This window comes from Pelobates fuscus, chromosome 3 (assembly GCF_036172605.1).
Source record: "Pelobates fuscus isolate aPelFus1 chromosome 3, aPelFus1.pri, whole genome shotgun sequence".
In the NCBI taxonomy this organism is placed as follows: domain Eukaryota; kingdom Metazoa; phylum Chordata; class Amphibia; order Anura; family Pelobatidae; genus Pelobates; species Pelobates fuscus.
In genome coordinates, this window is record NC_086319.1 from 48,122,450 (window position 1) to 48,137,166 (window position 14,717).

A 14,717-nucleotide genomic window follows, 5' to 3' on the forward strand; every position below is an offset into this window, starting at 1 on the left:
AGACACAGATGGGGATTAACAGAAGGAGAAACACAGATTGGGGTTAACAGGTGGAGAGACATTGATGGGGGTAGAGTCAGGGCCAGATTAAGAGCCCAGTGGGCCTGGTGCTGACAATTATGACGGGCCTAATTACAGAATCATATCGACCAAAAACAGTAAAACACTCCCAAGCGTCATGTATCTGATGGAGATGGTGCTGGAGAGAAAGAAAACAGCAGCTATAAGAAAACACATACCCTAGGCTAATCTCTCTCTAATTTATGTTTTCATCTTTCAAGTAAATCCATAACCCTAACAGCAGTGTCCAGTCAAGCAGGAAGTCAATGGGCACGGTAAAAGGGTGTGCCACTGACTCAAATCACGTAACCTGCCAAAAGGGGCGAACATGCCCAAAAAGAGGACATGTCTGCCCAAAGAATTAGAAGGCCAGTCTGGCATGAATGCATGTCAGGCTGCCTGCCAATCATGCAGCTGTCCAACTAAGGGCATACTATGCAGACAGCACCCTGAGCTTGGCATAAATGCATATAATGATGCGCTCGCTAAACGCTAAACGCTTTCTAAGGACTGTCCCCTAGCACTCGCTGGTCCACTTGGTTCCTTACCTTCTTACTAGCAGGCAGAAGCTCCTGGTATATAGTCTGGGACAAAGAAAAGCTGCATGTAGTGAGTGTATAAGAAAGGGAACATGCCACAGTGTTAGAGAGGCCAAAGTCAGCATTACCTTAAAGGATCACTATAGGGTCAGGAACACAAACATGAATTCATGACCCTATAGTGTTAACACCACCATCTAGCCCCCCTGGGCCCCTCATGCCTCCATAAATATAGCAAAATCTTACTGTATTCAAGCCTGAAGCTGTAACTCTGCATGCTGTTAGACTCAGAAAAACAAGCAGTCTGCTGACATCATTAGAAGTGGTGGCCTGATCCAATCACAGTGCTTCCCTATAGGATTGGCTGAGACTGACAAAGAGGCAGATCAGGGGCAGAGCCAGCATGATTCAAACACAGCCCTGGCCAATCAGCATCTCCTCATAGAGATGACTTGAATCAATAAGTCTCTATGAGGAAAGTTCAGTGTCTGCATGCAGAGGGAGGAGACACTGAATGTTTGGATGCATTTTAGGCAGCCATGACCCAGGAAGGATCTCTAACAGCCACCTAAGGAGTGGCCAGTGAAGTGATCACTAGGCTGTAATGTAAAGACTGCATTTTCTCTGAAAAGACAGTGTTTACAGCAAAAAGCCTGACGGTAATGATTCTACTCACCAGAACAAATTCAATAAGCTGTAGTTGTTCTGGTGACTATAGTGTCCCTTTAACTATATTCATTGTTCAGCCAGTCCACACAAGTTTTGTTCCCATACATCCCTCTTAAGCTTCCATACTTAAGTAAGAGTATGTGAAAAGTATTTAGGGTTGCCACCTTTCTTGGAAAAACATACAGGCCTTGCTAATTTGCATAATTTAATATGTATGGGTGACATCACATGAAGTAAATCACAAGGAGTGAAAATGCTGTAAAATCACCAAAAAAATTACTTAATTTGATTCTGCTGTATAGATGGATTCCTCCCAGTGGCCCCATTTCTCTCAGTGCCCCCATGTGTCAATTACTCCAGGTCTCAGTGTTCCTATGTATCAGTGTCTCAGTGCCCCATGTCTCCCAGTGTCCCCTAGTGTCATGTCCCCAGGTCTCTCAGCGATCCTATGTATCACAGTGTCTCAATGCCCCATGTTTCCCTGTGTCCCCATGTTTCCCTGTGTCCCCATGTATCCCAGGGTCCCCATGTCACTAGGACACTAGGAAGACGGGGAGACCTGGGGACACGGGGAGACCTAGGGACACGGAGACACCAGTGATACTGGGAGACTAGGGAACTCTGGCTGGGACGCATGGGGACACTGGAAGACATGGGGACTCAGTTTATGTCTCCTTGAAGACCTTTCCCCCCATCCCTTACTTCCCTGGGCTGTAGGCTGTCTCTGCAGGGTGGGAGTTGCTGTCTGGACTCTCTGCAGCTGCACCCCTGCAGATCAGTGAGTATAGATAGGCAGGGAGGGATATGCTGGAACTTCCTATCCCTGCCTGTCTCCACACACATTGACCCCTACTGGCCAGTGCTGGTATTGCATAGTAATCTCTTGTTTATACTGAGAAAAATACCAGCATTTGTATTGCCAGTATCACTGTAATATTGGCACCAGCCAGGCAACCTCAAATACTGGCTGTGCCAATAAAATAAAAGCCCGGTGAAATCCCTAAGAGTAGTGTGTGAAAATTTTGTTAAAAAAAAAAAAAAAAAAATTTTTAAATCAATGGGCCTATTCCATGGGCCTGGGCCTGGAGCTGAAGCTCCATCAGCCCCTATGTTAATCCGGCCCTGGGAAGAGTGACAAAGAAGGGGTTCTGGACAGCAAGAGAGACACAGATGATACAGGAGGAGACATGGTAGAAAGACACAGGTTTGGACAGGTGGAGAGACATTGATGGGGGTAGAGTGACAAAGAAGGGGTTCTGGACAGCAAGAGAGACACAGATGATACAGGAGGAGACATGGTAGAAAGACACAGGTTTGGACAGGTGGAGAGACACAGATGGGGATTTGAACATAAAGAGAGACACAGATTGGGGTTAACAGGTGGAGATACATTGATGGGGGTTTGGACTGGTAGAGAGACAGAGAAGGGGTTCTGGACAGGAGGGGAGACACATATGAGGGTTGATACAGGAGGAGATATGCAGGGAGGGTTTGGAAAAGAAGAGAGCAGCAGATTAGGTGTTTGGGCAGGACAGACACAGATGGGGGTTAACAGGAGGAGAGACACAGATGGGGTTGACAAAGGAAGAGAGATAAAGATGGGGGTTGAGTACGGGAAGGTGATAATGAAGAGAGAATGAGGAGTAAAGTAGTAAACTATGGAGACATAAAAAAGAGAAGTTGAACAATGACATCCTTAAAAATACATTACTGAATTAATGGAAACTCTTTTGATTTTATGTCACTATTTAGTAGATATACCTACACACACAAAAATAATGATTTATTTCTGCCAAGCTGCATACTTGCTGTCCGTAGCCTTTGCATGCCATCTCCTCTTTCCAAAATACAGACGTTCAGTCTGTGCTGGGGAATACTCCAGTCAGAGGCTCCTCACTAAGAAGCCTCTGAGCTGGAGTCATGCATGCAGTCGCACATGATCACGGCTTTCCAATGCTTCTCAATGAGCTGTAGTACTGCTTATCCGTGAAAAGCAAGACCAAAAACATACTGGGACTATAGCAGAACTGGAGAATTTATCCAAATCCGCTAAATTGGCCTTACGTTTGTATTGTGGTTTTCAGTACTCTACAATAAATTCATTACTTTTGTGAATAAACTACAGAAGTTTACCGTGGCCAAATTATTTTCCCAGTCCTCCCCTGACCCCTTTTCTTACTTCCACATTTAGAGACATCATTTCCATCTGTCTTTGGAAATCTGTTCAAATAAGGACAACACTGATATAGCTAATGTGAAAGGAGAATGGCCATTTTAGGTATTTCTGAACATAAGGCCAACCCCAGGCACTCAACTGAGCCAGGTAAATGTCAACCTATAAAAAATGACTTGACTGCTTGTGTCTCCTGGCACCATAAACACTGCAGCGTGCTGTAGCACTCATGGTGCTTAGACTACCTTTCTTAGTAAGCATGTAGCCATAAAAAGTGAATCACATGCTTCATAATAGAGAACAGTCTACTTTCTCAATAAACAAATATTTCCAAAACATGTATTTCTGACACATCCTATTTTTGTCAATTAAATTATTGATAGTTACAGAGAAACCAATTTTTGTACGTTCATAGTTTGATCCAGAGCCGGATTACTTTTAGGTGACTGCCTAGGGCCTGGCGGACATGTTTCTGAGCCCTGTAGCTCTGGACCCCTACACCCTGCCTGCCCAGGAGGTAAGAAGGGGGGCAATTATTGTATATAAAAATAAAAGGCATGTAATGTGGGGAGACTGTTTTTAACACAGCCTCCCCACATATTCCCCTCACACACACTCCACAATTGTCACTCCTTCACTCACCCTGCAACAGTCATTCATGCCCACAGCTTGCCACACTCACCCACCCTTCCACCTTGCTTTCACATTTGGTTCCCTCTCACCCTGTCACACTAACTCTGTAACACTCACCTACCCTCACACTGCCCTCCCCTGCCTAAAATAGTCACATTCACCACTCAAATGCTCACAGTCACCCCTACCTTGCCACAATCACCTCCTTCACCTTGTTACATTCTCCCCCTCACCCTGTAACACCTACCCCCCAAACATTTCCAGAGTCACCCCCCTTGTTCGCTCTATCACAATCATCCCTGAAAATAGTAATTGTCATACACAGTCACCTCCCACACATGAAACACAGTCTGACCATATACATAACACACAAAAACCAAGCAGTCCCCCTTACACACAACACAGGCAACTACCGTACACACACATATGCTCGCAGACACGGAAAAACACTTGCACACCAAAACACACATTCACACACAGTAATGCTCTGGCACATAGACAGGTACACAATGCCAAAGACACAGACACCCTCCTCCATACACACAAGACTCAGCCACTGCGCACACTACTCACAGAAACAGAGCCATTGACTCTAGGAGGGGTTTCCAATCTGCCACCCTGCCTTGGATCCTAGGCAACGTAATCTGGCTCTGGTCTGATCCGTGTGTTGTTTGATACTTTTGTAAAAACATTTGTGAAAGCATTACTGCATTAAATTATGCATTTTTTCACAGGGATATGCCTAAAAAAACACATTCGTAAAAGCTGCAAGCCTTTGCAAGCCATCCCCTTCTAACCCCGCCCACATTTTCTGTGGCTGTCCAATCAAAGACTTCCTAAGGCAGCTCAATGAGAAGTCTTTGCCAGGCAGGTGCCCTGAGAAATTGCTGCCTCTTTAGTTTAGCTCCACTGAGCTAACCAAACCAGGAAGTAACAGGACCAGTTGTCTGATTGACAGCCAGGGGGTTGTAACAAGGTAAAATTATTAAAGTGTCACTTTCTATTGAAAACTGCACTGTTTCAAAAACTTAAAAAAAAAAAAAAAGAGGACACACTATTCACACAAAAAGAACTTTAGCAAGCTGAAGTGCTTTCGGGGTCTGGATTTGATTTAAAGGGAAACTATAGGTCTATGAATACAAAGTTGTATTCCTAGCACTGTAGTACCCTCTGCCCCTCTCCTTGCGCCCCTCACTCAGCGTTGAAAAGCCTTAAAACCCTTTTGTCACTGACTTGACAAAATGGACATCAACGCTGGGTCAGACTTTGCCTCCACTCCTCTACCGACGTCAGATGATGGGGTGACCTAATGCAGAGGTGCGGCGAGCATCGCAATTGCATCAGGACTTCCCCAAATGAAAGCAATTAATTAATGCTTTCCTATGGGGTTTTAGCGGACGCTGGATGTCCTTATGCACAGCGTGAGGAAGTCCAACTTCAGTTATCTGCTAAGGACCCGGAATCACCTCTAGTGACCTTCTGGTAGACAGCTACTAGAGGTGGAGTTAACCCAGCAAGGTAATTATTACAGTTTCTCAATAACCGCAATAATTACAATTGCAGGGTTAAGGGGACAGGGGCACTGCACCCAGACCACTTCAAGAAGATGAAGTGGTCTGGTTTCCTATAGTGTCCCTTTAAATAACGATATAGTGCTATACTTTCAGTCTTAAAAAAAAAAAAAGATAATCAACAAGATCATTTTAATACCCACACCAATTAAAGCCCCTAGGTCGAAGACAGGTTAGGTGATTTGATAATTTTCTTTCCCAGTTATAATTAATTAATCTGAGCATTAGCTAGTAGCACTGAGTGAACAGCTAGTGGTAATGAACCTATGTGAATTAGTGTCAATTAAGAGATGGGTCATAATTAGGTTATTTGTTAAATTAGACAGCTGAAGTAGGTTGATCCAGGGAGACTTAAACAAAATGTATGTTTTAGGATTGCATTAAAATCATTGCTGCGCAGCTTGATGCATCCTTTGCGAACATTTTATTAAAGAGGTTATTCTGATCACCTAAACTGCTACGAGTCAGTATTTTTATTAATTGCAAACAAGTTATTTTAAATATGAACATCAGAGCTATGTTATTATGCACCATGTGTGATATCCTGTAATTAAAGGGACAATATAGTCTATTTTCTCTATGCAATCTGATCATATATGAATAAAATCTAAATGTATAAAAGAGGACATTTTCAGCCTCAAATAAAACAAAATTTTTTTTAAAAAACCTGATCTAAATGTATAAAAGAGGAAATTTTCAGCCTCAAATAAAACTTAATTTTAAAAAAAAACTAAAAAAAACAAAAAGAAAATTTTAAATTTTAAACAAAACCATATAAATGTGTATAACATGTCCACTAAATGTGTATAAATAGTCACGACTGCCTATTTAATCGAAACTGAATACTTTATTGTGAAAAGAGATCATAAAATTAATTTTCAAACGTGCATTGGAGCAGAACAGATTTGAAAATATACCTTGAAAATTTTTAAAGTTTGTAACAATCCTCCAACTTCATTCTTCAATGTAAGGACAACTGCTGTTTTTTCTATTTCAGCAGCTGGTCCAGTCTTGCTGCATTTGTTCTCATCAATTTTCACAGCATTCAATTTGTCTCGCTGCAAAAAATAAAAAAATATAATATAATAAAGTAATGGAAGGGTGATGGCAAGTACCATTCTCAGATAGAAGATAAATTGTCATATAACAGAAGACTGTCACGCCTTGGCAGTAATTAAGCAAGTATTGTTTTTTTTTTTGTTTTTTGTTTTTTTTTTGTTTTTGTTTTAGCCTTTCTAACACCATGCCACAATCTTCTTTAGAATATACAGTATTTTTACAGAACGATCAATCATTCTATTGTTGTGATATAAGACAAACAATACGGAAGCTGCTAATTTTAATTATTGATTTTATGTCTTCATTTGGTCAGGGCTGGTAATCAGGAGTCAGAGTGGGTACAATTGTCCTAGGTGGTGCTTCCCAGTGCAACTACCTCTACCATCGATAGCTCAGCATTTGGTCCCACTATTTGGATGTGGGAAGGTACATGGACCAGCAGGTGAGTGTCCTTTATAGGTACCACAGAGCATTAAACCACCTAGTGTGGCAAAACCGACCTCGCCACGTGTCCTTGGAGGGGGCTGCTTGCCCACCTCTTGCCTTTGGACTATGGACCAGACCTTATGTGAATGTGTTAACCCAGATAGCTATGCCATGGAGCCCATTCGTGTAGTTAAAGACTTCGGCTCCGTGGCGAGTAAACTGTGTGAGTAGGATCTGCGCGCTATTCTGTAGTTTTGTGCGCGCAGATCCCAGCTATCTGGGGATAGGTGATAGGTGAAATGTGTGTTATGTGTAAAAGGTGAATTTATGTATTTTAAAGTGTTTTACTGTCTTTGTGCCCCCATGTGCTCAATGGAGTCTGTCTCTGTGCTGGGAGGTAATTGGATTACTTCTCCAGCACAGAGAAGGCTCTGTAAAAACTGGTCTGAGCTGGAAAGAGATACTTTACTAACTTTTGAACCCCTGGTCTGATCCATGCCATTTTTTAATATGTTGTTCCCCTGAATGGATTGATTGTGGATATGTAATTTTGTGTGAATGTGATGTATGGTTTTGAAGTTATAAATATTGTGTAAAAAGTATATTTTAAACTGTATGAATAATGGGATTATGTGTCACACTAAGGGGATGTGTGGGAGGTAACATCTATGTCATTGGTTATTTTATGCCTCCCCCTGGGTGTGGCCTGTATGTGTACTCTTGTAATAAAAGCCAGGCTGGATGTGCCAGTCCAGAGTTCCTGTTTAACCCTCAAAGTGAAGTGTCGTCTCATTATTGGGGGAGGATTTATTGTATGCTGTTCCAGTTTGACTGCTAGGAGTGCAAACCTATTCGTATGGTTCCTATTCAACTGTCTACAGTATTCAGAGGCTTGAGAGGATTCATATGCTTCTCCGATATGGTGATTGTGGTGTCTGCCAGAGTGCTTGGAGTCCTCAGGAAACGCTAGGAGCATCCTTTAACGGAGGTACCCAGTCGGGGTGCCAGGCGATCCGTTACACCTAGCAACTATATACTTTAATCCATTGACCCTGCAACCCCTCCTCTAGACCCCTAAAGACAATAGGCAAAGATGAACAGCATAGTAGGACAGGGTAGATAATTAATTTACAGAACTTATTTACGTTAAGGAGTGTCTATGTGCATGAGTACCACATTGCCTACACCTGTGTTTGGCCACATAGGTCTATTTGTTAATCTTGTGACTTACTAGTACGTATATGTGTCTAATTACATATGTGCATGTGTGTGTTTGTATACCTCCCAAGTAGCCCTATTTAGGACAGAATGTCTGTATTTTGATCCCAAATCCCTCTTTTCTACCTGAATGTCCCTCTTTTTTTAGGAGTATTAGTTCAGTATTCTTGGGGAGTCTGAATGTATAAATGTGTTTAGAAATCAGTCTGTTTAGATAGATTAACGGCATGGGAGGTCTCACAGAAATGTCAACATGAGTGCATACAAAACAATCAAGGACTTCTGGCTCAATCGCAGTTGGCCAAGACATATTACTATCTGGGTCCAATAGCAAGATGATGTCACACAACTAGATCCCATTTCCTGAAGCCATAGTCACATATCTAATTAGCCCCAGCAAATAAATAAATATAGTTAGCCACCCATACACAACTAGCTCCATGCACGCTCACATTTATAACTACATCTATCTGATCTTACTGAAGAAGCCAATATAACCATAGAAGTCATAAATGCAGGGCTCTCAAAAGTGCCAGGGCACCACTCACTTTACTCAAAGGGCATACGCGGTGGCTGATTATGCATGTGGGTATTTATTAAAACAGACAAAGAATATTGAGAATAGGCAACTCAAATAGCTTGCCCTTTTCGTGGGTCCCTGCTTAGGTCTCTCGCTAGTTTTATCTCACTTGTCCCATTACAAAGATAACCAATGCCATTTATATATAAGACTCACCCAACTGAAAAGTGCATCCCAGGCCAAAACAGCTGGCAAGTTCCCTCTGCAGTAGAAATACCGCAGCCTCAGATGATCATTTTGTCTTGGTGGGCCTCATCGATGATGTGTGGCTGTTACTCTCTTGGTACAGTGAGTGGGAAGAGCAAACTACATGAGTTCTTGTCCAATCTCAGTCTTCTCATGCTTTCTGTTTTGGTTTGTTTGGAAATACTTAGGGTCTTCCTACAAATTAGGGTAAGCAATTACTCCATTCCCCTCGCCGTCTATGTTTCTAATAAGCTAGGTGCCAAATAATCTGTGGTGAGACCAAACATGATAAACCTCCCCACAATTTGATGCAGGTATAAAAATTATGGCTGTGTATTACCTGCATAACTTTGGGAAGTTCGCCTTGGGCACAGAAACTCAGAGAAATCATGTTTCTACAACTATATCTGGAATACATGACTTTCAGAAGTCATTATTTCACAATGCATATATTCAATAAATAGCTGGCATGGACAGGGTCCAATAAAAAGTCAGGACTTTCAAAATCTTAAAGGATTTGCTCACTATGATCATGAAAAAGGTTACTCCAAACAACATGACCACATCAGTGACTTGAAGTGGCCATGGTGCCTGGAGCCTGCACATTTAGCATTTCACTCTGAAATTCTGCACATAAAATGTTTAACCCCTCTACTGCTGGAGGTGTAACTCCATTTCCGGCTGCGTCATTGGGGCGTCATTAACCAGCTCAAGAGTTCCGGGAAGCTTATGGGAGTCCTGTTCAAAATTTGGAGTCTGATGCCAGCACACACAGCCAAACCCCCATCCGATGCAGCACTTGTGCTCCACTCAGCCCAGCCTCCTTGATCTCCTTCCATTTTTTGCAAGGGGGAGTGACATCAACTGTGGAGGATCCAGCTGCAGGGAGAAATTTGGGGGATGGGGGGAAGTACAGACCAGCACAGCAAGGGTCTGTTTGCTATAAAACTGATATTACCACCTATGAATGGTTATGGCATATTATTAAAAGGTAACTCCAAGCACCATGACCATTTCAGTAATTTGGAGTAGTCATGGTGCATGGAGTCTGTACAAAACCCTGCACATACAGAGATGATCCCCTTATTTGCTGGATGTGTAACCTCCAGTAACATCATAGGGGTGTCATCAGCTCACCCGGAACAAGAGTTCTAGGCTGCCTAAAGTCAATTCAGCTGACTCTGCCAATGAATGTTGGCCGTCATGGCTTCCGGCTTCTACAGAAGATGGAAGCGTGTCACTGGAACACCAGGGAAAATCGTAGTCTGATGGAGACCCAGATAAGGGGGCAAACCAATGCTAAACGGTTTCTCCCATTAATTGGGAACCTGAACCCTCCTGGCATCATAACCATTACAGCAGGCTTGGAGTAACCCTTTATTACTGTAGAATGGAAAGAGTTGTTTTAGAATTTTCTGAGTATTCTATCTCACTAATTCATCAACATAATTCCACCCTTTTTTTACACTGTGTCAATAGCACATAATATGATTGATGTTTTTCTAGGGTTTTGGATGTACAAACATCATAAAGAATAGGGAATAGATCTTCTATTTGCATTTATACTCGAGATTACAAACCTTTAAAATCATCTATGACAAAATTCCCTTCCATGGCAGAAATATATACATGTTTTTTTTTTCACATTGTCAGTGTGATCACAGCAGCCCTGATCCAAAGAGAAGGTAACTCAAACAAATACTGGCACTTCATTTGCTACCGAATACAACCCCCATCAAGCTCAGCTCCACTGGAAATTCCAGATGTTGGCAACCGCTAATTTGCTTTACCATACTGTTTTCACTACAATACACTTTTTTTTTTTTTTAAGGAAATGCAAACTCCTATAAATATTCTGGTATCAACAACTACAATCTGCATCGGAAACAGAAATAATTCTCAGAAATTCTCCAAAAATAAAAAAAATTATCAGTGGGTATCCCATTTTTCTATGGAGTTTCAATAATGGGAATATGAGAAAAAAGAATATTTACAATAACCTTTCCATTCCCAGTGTTAAACAATGCATCTGATATTGTGATAGAATTTGCAAACAAAAAATCAATAAATACAACATTTGGGAAGCTTTGTAGCATGGTTTCCTATTTAAAAAAGTTTACCCTTTAGTTAGAAACATAACATGTAACAACATGTATTTCCCCCTTTTATAATATTTTAAAGCCCTGCCTAATAAGTTGGCATTATATAAACTCCAATAATAATAATATTTTAGGCAAAAATAGCTGACATTTTTAAAAATGACCAATTTAGCTAAAGACACAATTTGGCAAATTGACATCCCAGTAGCTAGAATTCGATGTTTAGTGAAAAAAGAAAAGAAAATCTCTTTTGAACATTACAATGACTTATATAGTGCCAGCACAATGAACAGCTATAAACCACCGTCCTAAATTAAAAACACAAATAACAGACTGCAATGTGAATTATTTACGATAGAACCTTAAATCTCAAACTCTGTTGCTGATTTTTCACTAACCACTGGATTCTAGTTAATTCACAAACAAATTAAAAAAATACAGACTGCAGAGAGCCAAGATGATCTTTAATATTTTGGTTAACATTTGCTATTTAATTTTCCATCAACTTCAATTTGTGGTTTAGTAAATAAACCTCTCTTGCATGAGATAGTTATTGTCAGGTGCCCTGTCACTGTCACACTAGATCACTAGAATGGCTTTTATAGACTCCTATACGTTGTATTTAGACTGTATTATATTACGTTATAATGTTACCCAGTAACTAACAGAAAGTGAACATCTGATGTTATTGTACAATTAATAGTTCTTTATTGCATTTCCAAAAATGGTAAGTTCTTGGTAGAATACAGAAGATCAAGATATTTTTTTTTATACCAACTATGTAAATATCCACCCTGTTATCTCAATTGAATTTGATGATAAAAGAAAATATTGTTTACTCGATAGTACAATAAGGCTTTCCATTCAGGTTGTGTTAGTGAATTCATTATTAAGATGGATGTGAAGGCTGAACACCTACCAGACCCAAGTGAACATAGCAATTTATCTATGAAACTGCAAGTGGTGGCTTTGAAGAAAGCTAATTCATCACAGACTTGTAGTACTACAGTTACACCACTAGATGACTTGATCTCTGAGTTAACATTAAAGCTAATGGGATAATGCTACCTGGGTTAAATTCAATGCAAAACTGAATTATGTTGAAGTTCAAAACAGCACTAGAAGTAAACACAGAAATGAAACTAAACTACATATTTGTATCTTTTCCTGCATATGTAGAAATATATATATATATTATTTATTTAGGTTTTCTTCAATGTATATTTTTTATTAATTTTATATATTTATTTTATCATTATTTGTTTTAATAAAGGGATCTGCAGATTAAAGACTTGGTATTCAGAGCCAGGAAAATAGTCAACAAAATAAAGTTTTAATTAACCTAAAGTATGGCTCAAATATCCCAAAGATGTTGGAATTACTGATTTTAGGAGGAGCAAAGTTTATTTATTTTCTATTTACTTATTTTTTTTTTATTTTTTTTCTATGATTCCCTTTGTATACATGGTGTAAAGAAAGTAGGTTCACTACTCACCGCTGGGTTATTCAGAAAATCCGGGCACATTGCAGAATCTAATGACATACCCCTCCTGGCCCAATATTTGGACGAAAACATCATCATTGCAGGTTGCATCGGGGACGGTGTATATAACCTTTTCGGACAGCAGAGGGCGCTGCGGCCAGACTCAGAGCCACCTATATGTGATGTACAGACTCCTAACTCCTGAAAACGCTGCTCTTTATATGAGGATCTGAAGCAGGACATCAGCTGATTGATGAGCGCAGGATATTGCTGCTTTGGTTACCATTCAACCTCAAGCTCTGTCTTCTTCTTCTTTTTTTTTTTTTTTGCTTTTATTTTCTTACATGTGATTCTTGTCATCATGCATAAAAACACCTGGAAGGCACAGAGGACCTCAATCTGAATGTATCCATCCTTCCTGGAGAGACAGAGTAATATTATTACAAACATCTCATTAACCCTTGGTTGTAGAATTCTGAGTCTTTAGATGTTACAGCACTAACAGCAAAACTCTACCAAATTTATAACAGCTGCAGGTAGACCTGTCACTTAAAACACAGATCATGAAAGTTAATGTTGGAGGTAAGACATACAGAATTCTCTAGCCAGTAAATAAAGTCAGTTAATTCACCATAGCCAGGATCCATAGGAACCAGAGGGATTAGTTCATACAGGGCCACTTTTATTTCTTTCTCTATAAAATATGTTACCAGGACGGACACGTTGAGATTTCTATTGGTTTCAAGTATGTCCTGGGTGGCTAACACTGCATGGTTATAACAACGCACAATATATTATTAAAAATACAAAATAATGTTGCACAGAACACAGAACAGGTACGAAATATAATCAACCATGACAGGTGCATTCTGTTTTGAGATATGGAGAAAGGGATCTCTTAAAGGACCTTAGGCTTGGGAAAGATTTGAAAGTGTGCGGGAGATCGTTCCACAATTGCGGCGCTCTGTAGGAAAAGGAGGATCGGGCCACTTTCTATTTGTATTGGTGTAGACTAAATAAAGTGCTGGTACTGGATCAGAGGTTATAGCAGGTGGGAACAGCCGGGGAGAGCATTTTGTTCAGGTAGGGTGGGAGCTTTCCAGAAAAGCTCTTAAACACAAGGCTGGAAAGATGAAGGGTGCGTCTGGATTCCAGCGACAGACAGTTTATTAATTTTAGCATGTCACAATGGTGGGTCAAGTTTATGAAGATGGGTTTGCGGTGCAGGTGAATACACTATATGTTCGTATTCAATGACTGGGACTAGCGTTTGCTGTACAATCTGTTTCCTTACTGTGAGGCTTAGGCAGTATCTGTTGCTGTACAGGGCACCTCGTTTTGGATAAAGTTTTGATGAAAGTTTTTCAATGTGAAGGCCAAAAGATAGATTGGGGTCTGGCAACCATGGGCATAGGAACCGGGGGAGATGGGGGGGACACATCCCCCCCAGCAAATCATGCGGGGGGGACAGGTTGTAGGGAAATCGCCCCCAGCTCCGCTGGCCCCACTCATGCTGCAGCCACCCGAGCGCTCTGTAGAGAGCCTCAGGCGGCTGCAGCTTTGCCCGGGCTGGTGCGTCCATGAGGGCACACCGCCCAGGCGCAGCATAAGGAGAGGGGCTGACAGGAGGGAAGTGCTCAGCGCTCCCTCCTGTCACTCCCTCACTGTAGCGTGGCCGAGCCCTGTATGGTCCGCGGGTACAGGGAGCATCTGTCTCCTGTACCCGGCCGGACTTACAGGAAGTGCACACTGAGTGTGCACTTCCTTTTAGTCCAGCCGGGTACAGGAAACAAAAGCTCCCTGTACCCGCGGACCATACAGGGCTCGGCCACGCTACAGTGAGGGAGTGACAGGAGGGAGCGGGGGGGGGGAATTGACAGGGAGGGAGGGGGAGAAAGAGTGACAAGGAGGGAGGGTGGGGGGGAAAGAGTGACAAGGGAGGGAGGGAGGGAGGGAGGGGGAGAAAGAGTGACAAGGGAGGGAGGGGGAGAAAGAGAGTGACAAGGGAGGGAGGGGGAGAA

General features: G+C 41.6%; 1 protein-coding gene across 1 annotated transcript in view; it reads right to left on the reverse strand.

The window, feature by feature from the left end:
- TPH2 (tryptophan hydroxylase 2) overlaps positions 1-12,872 on the reverse strand; it is a 195,983-nt gene extending 183,111 nt beyond the window's left edge. Inside the window, exons 1-2 of the mRNA XM_063445125.1 lie at positions 12,709-12,872; positions 6,563-6,703 (exon numbers count right to left, since the gene is read on the reverse strand). Of these exons, the coding sequence (XP_063301195.1) occupies positions 6,563-6,703; positions 12,709-12,807 (240 nt within the window). The 5' untranslated portion in view covers positions 12,808-12,872. The remainder of the gene's footprint in view (positions 1-6,562; positions 6,704-12,708) is intronic.
- Between the last annotated feature and the right edge of the window lie 1,845 nt (positions 12,873-14,717).